This window comes from Sphaeramia orbicularis, chromosome 9, assembly GCF_902148855.1.
Source record: "Sphaeramia orbicularis chromosome 9, fSphaOr1.1, whole genome shotgun sequence".
Lineage (NCBI taxonomy): Eukaryota > Metazoa > Chordata > Actinopteri > Kurtiformes > Apogonidae > Sphaeramia > Sphaeramia orbicularis.
This window is the reverse complement of record NC_043965.1, coordinates 47,942,370-47,955,986: the sequence shown is the minus strand read 5'-3', so window position 1 is coordinate 47,955,986 and position 13,617 is coordinate 47,942,370. Positions and strand designations below refer to the sequence as shown.

General features: G+C 38.6%; 1 protein-coding gene across 2 annotated transcripts in view; it reads left to right on the top strand.

Moving 5' to 3' along the window:
- Positions 1-574: 574 nt before the first annotated feature.
- LOC115425186 (transducin-like enhancer protein 4) overlaps positions 575-13,617 on the top strand; it is a 106,148-nt gene continuing 93,105 nt past the window's right edge. For both annotated transcript variants that reach the window (XM_030142568.1, XM_030142567.1), the window contains exons 1-4: positions 575-1,091; positions 1,442-1,539; positions 3,355-3,418; positions 3,530-3,574. In XM_030142568.1, coding sequence (XP_029998428.1) covers positions 1,047-1,091; positions 1,442-1,539; positions 3,355-3,418; positions 3,530-3,574 — 252 coding nt within the window. In that variant the 5' untranslated portion in view covers positions 575-1,046. The remainder of the gene's footprint in view (positions 1,092-1,441; positions 1,540-3,354; positions 3,419-3,529; positions 3,575-13,617) is intronic.

Here is a 13,617-nt window from a genome sequence, read left to right as displayed (position 1 = left end):
AAGAAGGCAGCTCAATGAGAATTTAACTGCAGGACCATAAATGCAATCTGGGAAGGTAAACGCAGACTGTTTTAATAGACGATTCAATCAAAAAGGAACAGGAAAAGTACAAGATACCTAGAGGCTATATGATCCCCTCCGCCCGGACGTCTCTCTATAAAAAAAACACACACATAAGGTAACAGATAGTTTCCAGATTAATCCCTGTGACATGTTTTAGTGCCACACTGAGCCCCACGTGGGGAGTCTGCATAAATTGCATCCTGTTGGCTCTGATTGGCCAAGGAGTCTGTGATTGGCACGGACATGGAGCGCGCATCCCCTCCGCTATTGGTCGCCTCTAATGGCCGCTCCTCCTCGAGGCCACACACCATTGGCTCCCAGGGGCGTCGCGGAGCTGCCGGGAAGTTGTAGTTCTTTTCGGAAGACGCACATCTGTAGTGCTTATTATCGGCTAATATGAATTAAACTACACGTCCCGACGTCACGGTTACGGGCTCATATAATTGTTGTGAATATGTAATTGCGCTCGTGTACGACTGGTTGCTTTCTAAATTTGGCTTCACGAGGGGTAGGCTGCTACAGTCGGTGAGCCGCTCGCGCCGCCGCCGCCGCTTCTGTATGGATGCGACTATTAACGGAGACTGGAGGAAATTAACCGATTAATGCGTGACAATGGGACGCAGCAGAACGGCTTGGACAAGAAGGGTCATAATGTGAAAGAAGACGACTTTCAACAAGGGAAAAATAAAAAGAAATAGGGAAAGAGTGTTGGTGCTGGCTGAATTTGAAGCTTTTGCGCATAGAATAATAACGCGCAGGAGACTGTGGCAAAGGAGGAACTGAAGTAACTCCTACACTGAATGGACTTTTCTAATACTCTCCACAAGACAAATGTCCGAGGATGTTTCCAGACCGTCCGGGGCGCGCACATAGCCTGCCCACCGGACACTGACTGACCTTTACGCACGGGAAAACATCCGTGCACCCACACATTTGATTTTTTTTTTCTGTTGTAGATTGATGAACTTTGTAATACATTTTTAATGATTCGTGATCTGAGCAAGATGTACCCCCCGGCGCGGCATCCGGTAAGTAGCCAAGACACAATCTGTCAAAACAGTGCGAGATGAACAGCCGCGCGCCTGATGCGTAATCTGTTTAGATCAAGTTTCCGTGCCACCGCGCGCCCGCACGGACAATTGCGCTCATTGTCCGAAGTGCTGCAGCTGTATGTGAGTGTGTCTGCTGTGGAGTGTGCGTGGGCTAACGTGTGAGTGAAGGAGACTGAGTGAAACCCGAAAGGCCATCCGAATCAGAGAGGCCTATTGTCAGCCACAGTCTCGCCTTTGTATGCGTGTGTCGTGACACTGAACTTTGGTGGCTCAGTTGTTCCTCTCTTTCCCCCTCCACGTCGCACGCTTTGGTTTGGGTTCCTGAGGTCCCACACCAGCCGGGACAGCCGTTCAAATTCACCGTCACCGAGTCCTGCGACCGGATCAAGGAGGAGTTCCAGTTTCTCCAAGCCCAGTACCACAGGTGAGTGGAGCAGGACCTGGGAAATAAGGAGGCAACGAACTGTTCTGCTTTTCTGATTTAGCTTTTAAAAGTCCAAGATCCAGATGAGCTCAGCAGACATTCATTCCTCTGGTGTCCATTGACTTGACTCTCACAGGTCAGAAATGTCTCACCCTCTATGACCAAAATCTTCTGGGAAATGCCTGACGCAATAACGTGAAATTTAAAGAAAAAAACAACAGCATCTGATTGATTAAGATGTAACTGAAAAATTAAACCTGAACAAACATGCACCTAGGAGGTTCTGAGATCCATTAGGATCCTGTTCAGTCCAGTCCCTCTGTAAAGGACTGGACTGAAGCGCATTTGTTTCAGGTCAGTCCTGTCCGCAGGTAAACCCCATCAGCCTTGGTATTCACATCTCTCTCCGAGTGTAAGTGGTGTGAAATACTTTTTACCCAACATGATGAAGTGTGAAATACATTGCTTGGGGGCAGAACCATAAACATGATACCAATGCATAATAATGGCCCACCTCTGGCCGCCTCAGTAATTATTGAGCCAATGGCCTGGTGAGATGAAGCCGCCGTCCAGGTCTGTGGGGCCGGTTCCTGGGGCTGAATGAGCTCAACCCAGTCTATTTACTGTCTGCACACCGCCATGATCCAACTGCCACACAGCAGCAAGACAGAAGGCAATAGGACATGGAGAAAAACACGGCACGTTGGTTATTGGGAACATCATCTTGTACTAATTTAACTCCCGCTAAGATTTGACATCATTTAAGAGATGAAAACCTGAGTTTCCTCAAAACTCTGGCTTGAGAAAATTATTTATACACAAACAAAGATGTGCCATCAGCACCCGAAAAGACTTTCAGTTTAGAAGACACTGATTTTTTTTTTATGTGTTTATCCAACATTTTTACACTTTTTAGTTGATTCTTCACATTCACACATCAGTAATTGGCAAAAACGTTTCTGCAGCAACTGCTAATTCTTTTTATTGAGTAACCTGCCAATGATTTCCATCATTAACTCTTTGTGTGATTTATAAAATGTTACAAAGTGATGAAAATCAGTGCTTGATCAGTGCTTCCCTAGAGGTTTCATAAGATGACAAATGACTTTAATCACACGTAGTCACTTTAATATCATACAGGAGAAAAGTAACTCTAAAATAGTCCAATTTAAGAAGCTGAAATAACAGAATTTAGACTATTTTTTAAATTCAGATTGCTGAAATTTATTATCAAAACGTACCGTTCTATTCCGCCACCCACAACTGTTTAAGGAATCATTGCAGTTCTATATAATGTCTCTGTCTTCACTGTACTTGATAAAATCGTGCACCTGACCTTTATCTCATGAAGCAGATGTTGGAGGAAAGCTTTCCCGTAATAAAGCAACATTCAAAGCTTTTGCGTGAGCTCAGTTGTAAAATGGATCCTCATTACAGGGTTGCTTTTTTGTTGATGGTGCAGTTTGGGGCATCTACTCACACTGTAAGAATATATGATGAGGTTTGTGTGGTTGTATATTGATCCATTAATTACTGCACCTACCGTACCTGCTGAGTAAGTGTCTGTCTGCAGAGAAAACTGGTATGATTCACATCTAGATTTTTTTGTCTTTGCTACTTTAGATCTAGAAATGCAAAATGAAAAGAAAGAGGATGTAGTCTCTCGTGCTCAGTTTTATCTGCTATAAATGGTATCTCCAGTTTAGAGTCACATTTTGTTAAATTTTAAAACATTTTTAATTCACAATAACCCATGGATGTTCTTTTACATGATCGTGATGCACAATAGTTTAACATTTTCCTTCTGCCTCACAGTCTGAAACTGGAGTGTGAGAAACTGGCCAGTGAGAAAACTGAAATGCAAAGACACTATGTCATGGTGAGTTTCACCGAGTGTTTCTGTGAACACAAATGCACATGTATTTTCGGCAAAAAGAGGAACAGAGAGGACGCCTTTGTTTGACTTTGCTTTGATCTTTGTGTCTTTCAGTACTACGAAATGTCGTACGGACTCAACATTGAGATGCACAAGCAGGTAGGAAGCAGATTTTTCAGTCACTATGCAAATATAGAGGGCGACAAAGTAGAAGTGGTTAGAACAACATCAGTCCGTAGCTAGGAATTTAGTTTTGATTGAATCATTTATTTTGGATTTGATCCTTATTAAGGTAATGAATAAATATATACATGTATTTAATGGTATTTATCATACAGAAAATGGGTAGTCTAACACACATGCTTAAAAAATAGAACTCTAAACATATTAGGTACCCAAAGGCCCAAAAAAGAAAAACAAAACGCGCTGAAAAAAAAGAGGTGTAGCTTATTATGCCTACTCTCATCTCATACACTTTACCCACCTAACCTAATTTATATAAGCTGTACAGTTCAACTGTACATTTGAAAAAATCACACTGTAATTTCAAATTATTTGTTTAAAATATATTTGTCATATATTTTTAATGATCCATAAATTTAATATTAGAAAAGCCATAAGTGTTGCAATGTGATTGTTCTGCATTAAAATATCAATACGCTGTATATAAAATAAGTTAGACAGTTTTATGCTGGTTGACTTTTGTATAAAAAGTAAATTATAGCAACTGTTTCCATCAGTGATCCAATTCAGAAAAATCCATACTTTGATCCAATGTAGTTGGCATTAAATATCTTTTCATATTACTGGTGGAATGCAGTCATAAAAATTCAATCTACATCATTAAACATAATGTGAACACACATTTAATACATTATCTCAGCTGTAGTAACTCAATCTGTGTGGGATGCAAGAAATACAGCGGTTTTTCGACAACAGTGGTAAAAACCACAACCCCCATAATCCCATGCAACTTCATGACATTATCCGTTAGCACCTCTTATTACTCGTATGGAGAGACCCCTAGAGGCAGTTTTATGTTTTGTTTCTCCATGTTGGCTACCTTCTGAAGCTGATGTTGAAAAGTGTGATACATAAAGTCCGTGCATGCTTGTATGTTAATGAGAAGTTTATGTTAGAGCTGGAAATATATTGACATTAGCTAAATCCATGTCTAAGCTAACAGTATCTGGATTTCTATGTACGGGACTTGTACAGGTGCTTTTGCAAAACTATGCTTTTTGCCGTCTTCGTCACTGTCTCCCCTGTTGTATTAACTAGCTGCAATTAGCGTTGAAATGGAGTAAGTGACTATTAACAAAAGACCAGATCCCAGCATAGCCTCAAACACAGTGTAACATAAGTACATAAGTATGCATGGATTAAGTAGAGTACAAAGTATTTGTATAATTATATTTAAAATACAAAAACAGGACAGTTGTTAGCTTAGCCGTGGAGGATGCTAATGTTAAAATGACCAGCTCACTGAAACAAAATCTTCACTTTATGTGAGCATGTGCAAATCTTACATATTGAACCTCCAAGTAAAGTCCAAAATATTGATGATCTGTTTCATATCTGAGGTCTGGTGCAGGGCTAAAGAACAGTGGCGCTGCAGTAATTGATCCCATTTTTCACTGATTCCATTGTAGTCTGTTTGCCTGCTTTGTTGTGAGGTCGGGGTAGAAATTCCACACATGAAAAATGATTTCACCAGTGTAACCGAATGAGAAAAAGGGCTGAAAAATGACTCCAGTGAATGAGGATTTCACCTTTAACGAGCCTTTACATTACCGCCGCCTTTTTCTTTTTTTTTCTTTTTCCAACGCAGAGTCATTAGCATAAATGTCTGTGTTAACCACACATCAGCTGCCAGGTTAAATGGACCACGGCAGCTACACATTCATTTCCAGACAAATGGTGTGTGTAGCGAGTGTGTGTGTGTGTAGTTGTGCTACTGTGCTTGGCCTTTGCCTTGCACTGTGTTTGTGTGTAGCTGTGTGTTTACTTGGCTGTTTGTGCGTATGCGTGTGCACGTGTTTGTATGTGTTTACCCATGTATTCATTTTTGTGTAGCTGTCACACTGTACATGTTTATTTTGTATGTGTGTGTGTTGTGTGTGTATATGCTCATATACTGCAGACATTTACTTAGAAGTGTTTGCTGGTTGTTGTTGTGTTATTTTTGTGGGCTTCATTCATGTGTGAATGTGAACACACACATGCAGCTTTCGACTGGTGCACTAATCAGACTGGTCTGATGAAATGTGGGTGTACACTATAAATCCTACTGTCTGTTGTTGATGTTTGTGTTTGTATGTGTGTGTGTGTGTGTGTGTGTGTGTGTGTGTGTTGGCAGAAATAAGACACAATGTGGCCTGTAGCTCTGTGTGGTGCCCGATGATTTCTGTCAGGAAAGAGTTTTGGAGAGTGAATCCCTAATTTCTGCCAGCATACTGTGTGAGGATGTTATTGTGTGTGTGTTTCAGTGTGTGTGGGAGTTTTTTTGTATTATTTCAGTGTGCAGGCTGCATTTGTGTGTGCACTTCAATGCCAGCTTTCACAGGCGTTAATGTGTGTTTTCTATCTCTGGGATATGACGCTACGATGTGTGTGGCTCATTGAGTGGATGTGGAGATTGAAAGCAGGGCGGCTGGGGATGTGGGGTTGGGGTGGGGTGGGGTGGGGGGTGTCGGTCTACAGTCCCATTAAGGCCAGTCGTTCTCCGCTACCAAGCGAATTGCTAATATTGCTTGTTTAGCATTTTCTGGGGGTAATAGGCCCATTGATTTTTGGCTGTGCTCTCTGTTTTATTTACACAGAAGGGCTTCGGGGCCCGGGGAGTGAAATGTAGCTCTCGTTAAAGAGAAATTGACTCGTAGACAGAGGGACGGACCAGGAGGCGGGGAAGGTGTAGAGGGGATAAAGAAGGAGGAGGGCGGGGGGGAGTAGAGCATGGGACTGAGCTGCTGGAGGACAGATAATCAATTGCAAATTAGCGAGACGAAAGCAGGAATAAGGTGAGCGGGGGACTGGGAGGAAAGGGAGGCAGAATGTGGAGAAAAAAAGGAAGTAATAAGACGTTTGGATACTGAAGACTGGCACTGTTTCCAACGAGGTCTGACATCTCATTTTAACTGCAGCACGTACAGAGCCATTGGTTTGATTTGGACATTTTTTGTCATGTATTCTTTCCTCTACACCCACATTTTCTAGTTCTTCATCATAGGGTCGTTGATGTAAATTATTTTACACACGTCTGATGATGACTGAGAGAGACCAGCGAGGAGGGACAAAGAGAGCAGGACTGCTTTACTAATTACTTAGCCCTACATGGTCTGGACCCTTCATACATTTCCGACCCCTTGTAGCCCTATTCCTCCTCTAGGCCACTCCCATTGTCCCACCAAGGTCTCTTATTTATACCCTGCTCCCTCTGCACGTTCAAGGGTGATTGTGCTCTCGCCGTTAGGGCTCCGTCCCTGTGGAACTATCTCTCTTCCTAAGTTAGACAGTTCAGACACCGGAAAAAATATGTTGCCATTGTGCATTTCTGCTCACCATGTATCATCCAGGGCTAAAATGGAATTGAAGTATCTGCAAAATCCAAGACTTTTCCATCAGACACTAGAGTTCGACTTCAAGCTCCAGCAGGTTTTTAAGGTTAGACAAAAAACACCCGCTATAGTTAGGTTTAGGAAAAGACTACGGTTTGGTAGAAATGTCAGTAATACACTGTGGATCATTTTTATCTTTCCAGTCTTTTTTGTACATTAAAGCTTCTACACAGTGTAACATCCATCTAAAAAACAGTGGCTACGACACCTACCAAATGCACGTGACCATGGATGTACACAAGTCAGTGTCCGCGAACAAAATGAGCTCAGGGTGTGATGTCCAACCTCACTGCTATAGCGGTTAAGAAGGCTGAAGAATGAGGAACGTGGATGTAAGGAGGGTATTTATCTGGAAGTGGAACTCTTAAGAAATCTCAGGTTGATTTTATTCACATTTTTTGAAGGATAGTTTGTAGACGTAAACATTTTCAGTGTGTAATTTTACTTTTTTTCGTTATCAATCACAGAGAAAAAGTTGGAGTTGACATTATTTATAGGTATTTATGTTCTTATTTTACTAGTCTATCCTGCTGGAGACCTGAACTAAAATGAGCTGGACACCTCTGATGTACAACAATCAGCAATATTTACTGAATAAAATGACAAAAATGTACAAATGTTCATAAAATACACTATACTCACCAAAAACACAGATTTTTTTTTTTTTTTTTAGTTTGTCTGCAACCAAATTCATTTCTTCTCCTCTGTTGGCCATTATGGGTTGAAAACACCATATTCTGAAATCATAACTTATGGTCAAATAGGTCAAAGGAGTCAAACTACATTTCTGTAGAAAATTTAAGGACAAGCTATTGTGGAGATGTTGTATAATGGGCCCTTATGGATGGACTGACAGTCAGATGGACAGTCCTTATAGAGACACATGGACACGTGAAAAACTCCAAAGAATGAGACAAGAGAACTGATGTGTGTCATGTATGTGGATTAGGAACAAGGCCAAAGCCAGTTTTACAAAGACAGCTCAGATAAGAAATGAACATATAATACATCCAATGTCTGACTTCATGCTGCATGTGTACTGCACTTCCACTGTGGGACGGTCACAATGATCCACTGTGACCACTGCTGAAACCTAATTCTACAAATGAACAGAATTTCTGAGACATGGTTTAAAAGCATCATAATGACATTGATATAATCGATGTATCTGGAACTGTTCTCACAGATTTTTGATTCAGAAACAATGACATTATCTGTATCCGTGGATTACAGAAACGCCTTCATCGTTCATGTCAGCTCTGTAGTGGGACACAGATGTACTTGCCTTTACAGCGTTGGAGTAAAGATGCTTAAAAAAAAAAGCTCATATCACTTGTTGAAGGGAGAATATTATGAAAGATAAATTAACTTAATATATAGTTAAAAACATAGTTTTTATTAGTTGATGCATAGTTTTTATATGCATATTTATTTGATCTTATAGTGTTTGTTTTATTTCTTCCTGCTGCCCTCTGAGCCATTGCACTGAAATCTCATTTTGATATAATTCTAAAAATGTCTATGACTTGGATAAGAATATCAACAGCTGCATGGAGATGGTGTGTGTGTGTGTGGTGGTGGGGGTATTAATTCTTATTAACCCTTTAATGGCTTAGTACAAATTAGGGATGTAACGATATGAAAATTCCATATCATGGTTATTGTGACCAAAATTATCACGGTTATCATTATTATTGCGATATTGTTGAAATTGTGCTCAAAATGCTCAAAAAGTACTAATACACACACTGAAATAATTTAACCAAGTTGTATTTTGAAAATTACATGAATAAAATTAAATAATAGCCACAATGTACTTTCTGTTGGCAGAAACATTAAAGTATGAAGATGTAAACAATCAAATATACAAATGTGCATTAAAGATGTCACCTTATGGCCACTGTTTGACCATTTTCCATATCAAGTTTGAGTTGTTTGAGTTTCTTTTTCGTAGATAGCTAGATAGATAGATAGATAGATAGATAGATAGATAGATAGATAGATAGATAGATAGTGCCTGGAGTGCTGCTGCTTCTCCAGGAAATGAGCAGTACCATTAGTTTTCAAAGTGCGGTAATCAAACACGGTTATCATGATAATTAGAATTTAAGCGGTAATACTAACCGTCGGGAATTTTACCGCGGTTTATCGTTATACCGGTAATCGTTACATCCCTAGTACAAATATTGCCTAATGTTTGTTCAAACTTGGTACAGTTTTACAGTTGTCAAAAGCCTAAAAGATCAGGAAACACAAGTTGAGTGGAAAATGAGAGCAGCGTCAAATCAGCAGCAGATTTAATGTGTACATGGTGTTTACTGGCCTCTTTATCGCCCCCTTTGTTTCCTGTGTGTGTCTCTGTCTACTTATCTCCAGTCCTTTGTCTTTCACACACCCACTCACACACACATGCGGTCTCGGGGGAGTACAGCCGGTATATGCTGGGGTCCATTAGGTGTATTAGCCGGCGCTGAAAAGTGGTGCTGATGTGGTGCTTACAAAGCTCCACAGGGGAGGTGGACATTTGATCTTCTATCTGACCCAATCTGACTCCAGGGTTCCTGCCTGATCTAATTTCTTTGTTGTAAGGAGATAAAGTGGAAGCATTTGTGCTGTTTTTTTTATTTTTGATTTATTTCTTCGGTGGATCTTTGACGATACCTGGTGAGAGGCACGAGTATTTTTGTACTTTATATCATCCCTATGTTGTTATTACACTGAGTGAAGTGGCACAACAAGCTAAAGGTTATAGATAGAGTTCAAGGGTTGGACCCATAATATTAGGATGAACACATGCATCGGCCAATCAGCGCCTTTTAAACTGCCATCAGCTTAACACAGAATATGTTGACACTCACTGATGACACTGGGAAATATTTATCTGCTGTCGTATCAGCTCTTTGCGTATTGATTTTTGATGAACTGATACTGTTTTTTTTTTTTTGGAGCTACTGTAAATAAATCCAGTTTAATTTGATTTGATCTGATTTGATATACAGTCTATCACCAGAGCTGCAGCCATCAATTATTTCTGTAATCAATTAATCCATTGATTATTTGCTTCAATTTGATGAAGTGATCATTTGAATAGGTGAAAAAAAATTGTATAAATGCGAAACAGATGTGTGAAAATGACGACTCATCCTTTATTCCAGAACCAGAAACAACCATAAAAAGTATTAAAGGAAAAGGATATATATATAAAATGTATGTATACAGGGTGGGGAAGCAAAATTTACAATATTTTGAGGCAGGGACTGAAAGACAGTGTATGACCAATTAGTTTATTGAAAGTCAAGAGAATTTATTTGCCACAAGAAAATGTACATAATAGAAAATGTTTTTATTCTACGTGTCCTCCTTCTTTCTCAATAACTGCCTCCACACGCTTCCTGAAACTTGCACAAGTGTTCCTCAAATATTCAGGTGACAACTTCTCCCATTCTTCTTTAATAGTATCTTCCAGACTTTCTCGTAATAGTTTTGCTCATAGTCATTCTCTTCTTTCCATTCTAAACAGTCTTTATGGACACTCCAACTATTTTTGAAATCTCCTTTGGTGTGACGAGTGCATTCAGCAAATCACACACTCTTTGACGTTTGCTTTCCTGATTACTCATATGGGCAAAAGTTTCTGAAAAGGTATGGATAATAGTGTTAGGTATGATTATGACATCAATATATGTTTGGTTTCAAAACAACTGACGAAGTGCCTGCTGAGAAAAAACAACTAAATGTTCATTGTAGATTTTGCTTCCCCACCCTGTATAGAAATAACAGCAACAATAACAACAGTATAAAAGTATATATAAAAATATCTACAGATATAAACAACAACAAACCAGTCCAATGACATCTATAATCAATATGTCAGTGCAGTCTTCAACACCTTACTAACTTACACCAACTGAACATGGAACTGAAACCAATATTTATCTGCTGTTGTTTCATAAATTTACACCATTGAGTTTATGCACATGTGACATTTATTTTCCTGGTGAATAAATAACAACAAAAACCAAAAAATATAAAAACAGGAAATCTCATTTATATTGACACTGGTTGTTATGGTAACATCACAATCAGTATCTGCCCAGATTTTTGTAATAGATGTGTTGCTATTAATTAAAACCTAATTCATTGATAATAAGTAATAAAAAGTAATATAAGTAATATGTAAAATACTTCACCTCATGCACTTTTGAATGTTTCTGCCTGTCTTTCTGCACTTTGTTTTTTTGTATTTTTGCTGCTGTAAACACTGCAGTTTCCCCGCGGTGGTATCAATAAAATCTTATCTTATCTTATCTTATCTTATCTTATCTTATCTTGTCTTGTCTTGTCTTGTCTTGTCTTGTCTTGTTATATGTTATGACAGGAACAAAACAATACTGAAAACATTGAAAAGTAAACACTCTAAAACATTGGTATCGGCCTATTGCTATTGTCCCAGAAAAAAGTCGTAATGAAACTAAAATTGGAACAAATTTAAGAAAAATGGTGTAAAATTGTAAGAATAAATAATTGTTTTATCTGTATGAAATAAGACGTCTAAACTAAAAAAAAAAAAATCAGCAGCAGCGATGTTTCATCTTGGAAGTGTGACAACTTTTCTGTCACTTTGTAATTTTAGATTATTCAAATTATATTTAGATTGTTTATTGAAATTCAATAATTTTCGTTGTAGTATTTTAACATTTTTCTCAAAATATCACTTTTTTCTTGAAATAGTACAACGTTATTGTTGAAATATCTATTTTAATCCTTAGTGTGACATTAAAACGTAAAGTTGTAATATACTGAAAGCATATTCAGTGGTAATTTCCACAGGAGCCTTTTCTTTCTGGTGGTAAATCTCTTTGGCTCAGGGAAATTACACTGTTTATTTCAAGTTGTTGATCTGCTTATGAGAGACAACCCATAAAATAAGAGGTCTGATTGTTAACGTGTCCTCGTTGCTCGACTGCTCACTGTTTTTTTTTTTCTTGTTTTTTAACTGCAGACACATTTCTACCGTGACTCACATGAAGGGTCAAAGGCATTCTGTGCACATGACTTTCCCTGTGAGGTTACTGGATTTTCCGTGACCACAGGGTCCTTTAATCAGGCAGTAGTCCGATCGACCTGGTTTTAGTCCTGACCTTAGAGGACCCCCTGCACCGGTCGGTTCTTATTATTTATTCACAGGCTGGACTTTGACAGGTCCGGGTTGAAGTCCAGGCCATTTCACTGCAGAAACAAATCCTAAATCCACCAGGTTTGTACACGACATAAGGCAGTTTTATAGCGGAAAGAGAGCAGGACTGTTTTTGGTTTGGACGTGCAGTGAACAGGCATATGTCATATCATTATCCTCATATCATACTTACCTAAGTCATACTCTATATCACAGGTGTCAAACATGCGGCCCGGGGGCCAAATCTGGCCCGCCAAAGGTTCCATTCCGGCCCTGCAGGATGAAAGTGCAAAAATGAACCTGAACAGTCCAGGTTGTCCAAATCATTTTGGTTCAGGTTCCACATACAGACCAATGTGATCTACAGTAAAAATAACAACACAATAACCCATAAATAATGACAACTACAAATTTTCTTTGTGAAAAATTATGTGGAAAAAATTGAAGTGAAAAAATAAGATTACACTGTGAAAATATTTACGTTTACAAAACTATTCTTTCACAACAAAATACAAATAAATACATAAATAAAAACAAAGATGAACAATCCCAAATGTGCAATTTTAACAATATTCTGCCTGTTACTAAATGTTTTGTGCATTTATGGATCCACTGTGATCTGTAGTTGTGTTAATAATAAGAGATGTAATATTGTAGAAATTCTTCAAATTTTAGTTCCAAACTCCAAAATTGTAACAATATTCTGCCTGTTACCAAATGTTTATGTAACACTGTGTGTAATGTACATGTATAAATAATAAATCAAGGCATAATATTTTTAAAATTGCACTAATTTTTCAAATGAAATTTCTTTTTTTTCAGGTTATTCACATCTTTTTTGTAAAATGTAAATATTTTCATAATTGAATTGGGGATTTTTGTTCTAAAACAAAAAGAAAAACTTGGATCTGTCATTATTTATAGGTTATTAAGTCATTATTTTACTGGTCTGGCCCGCTTGAGATCAAATTGGGCTAAATATGGCCCCTGAACCAAAATGCGTTTGACACCTGTGCTCTATATAGACAAAAGGATGTGGACCTTCAGGAATTCAGGTGTGTCTTAACAGGGGTCTGGCGCACAAAACAATAATGACAAATGTCATAATATAGTTTTTTGGTTGTTTTTTTTTTTTTTTTTACAATTTTTATTTATTTTTCATTTTTATCAGTATAATCCAATCCAATCTCTTCAGGTTGAGGAGCAAGAACAGAAACAAAAGAACAGAAAACAAACTGATGAAACGAACAGCCTGTGTTGGTGTCAGAATGTGTTTAGGTCCCTTTATAGACACATTTGTCCCTGAATGTCAGCAATTTTCCCCAGTTTTTTCTAAAGAGATTTTCTTTCATCTTCGGTTTATGTAGGAGGATCTTGACAAGAAATCTGTCTCCTTTATGGACTGTTTC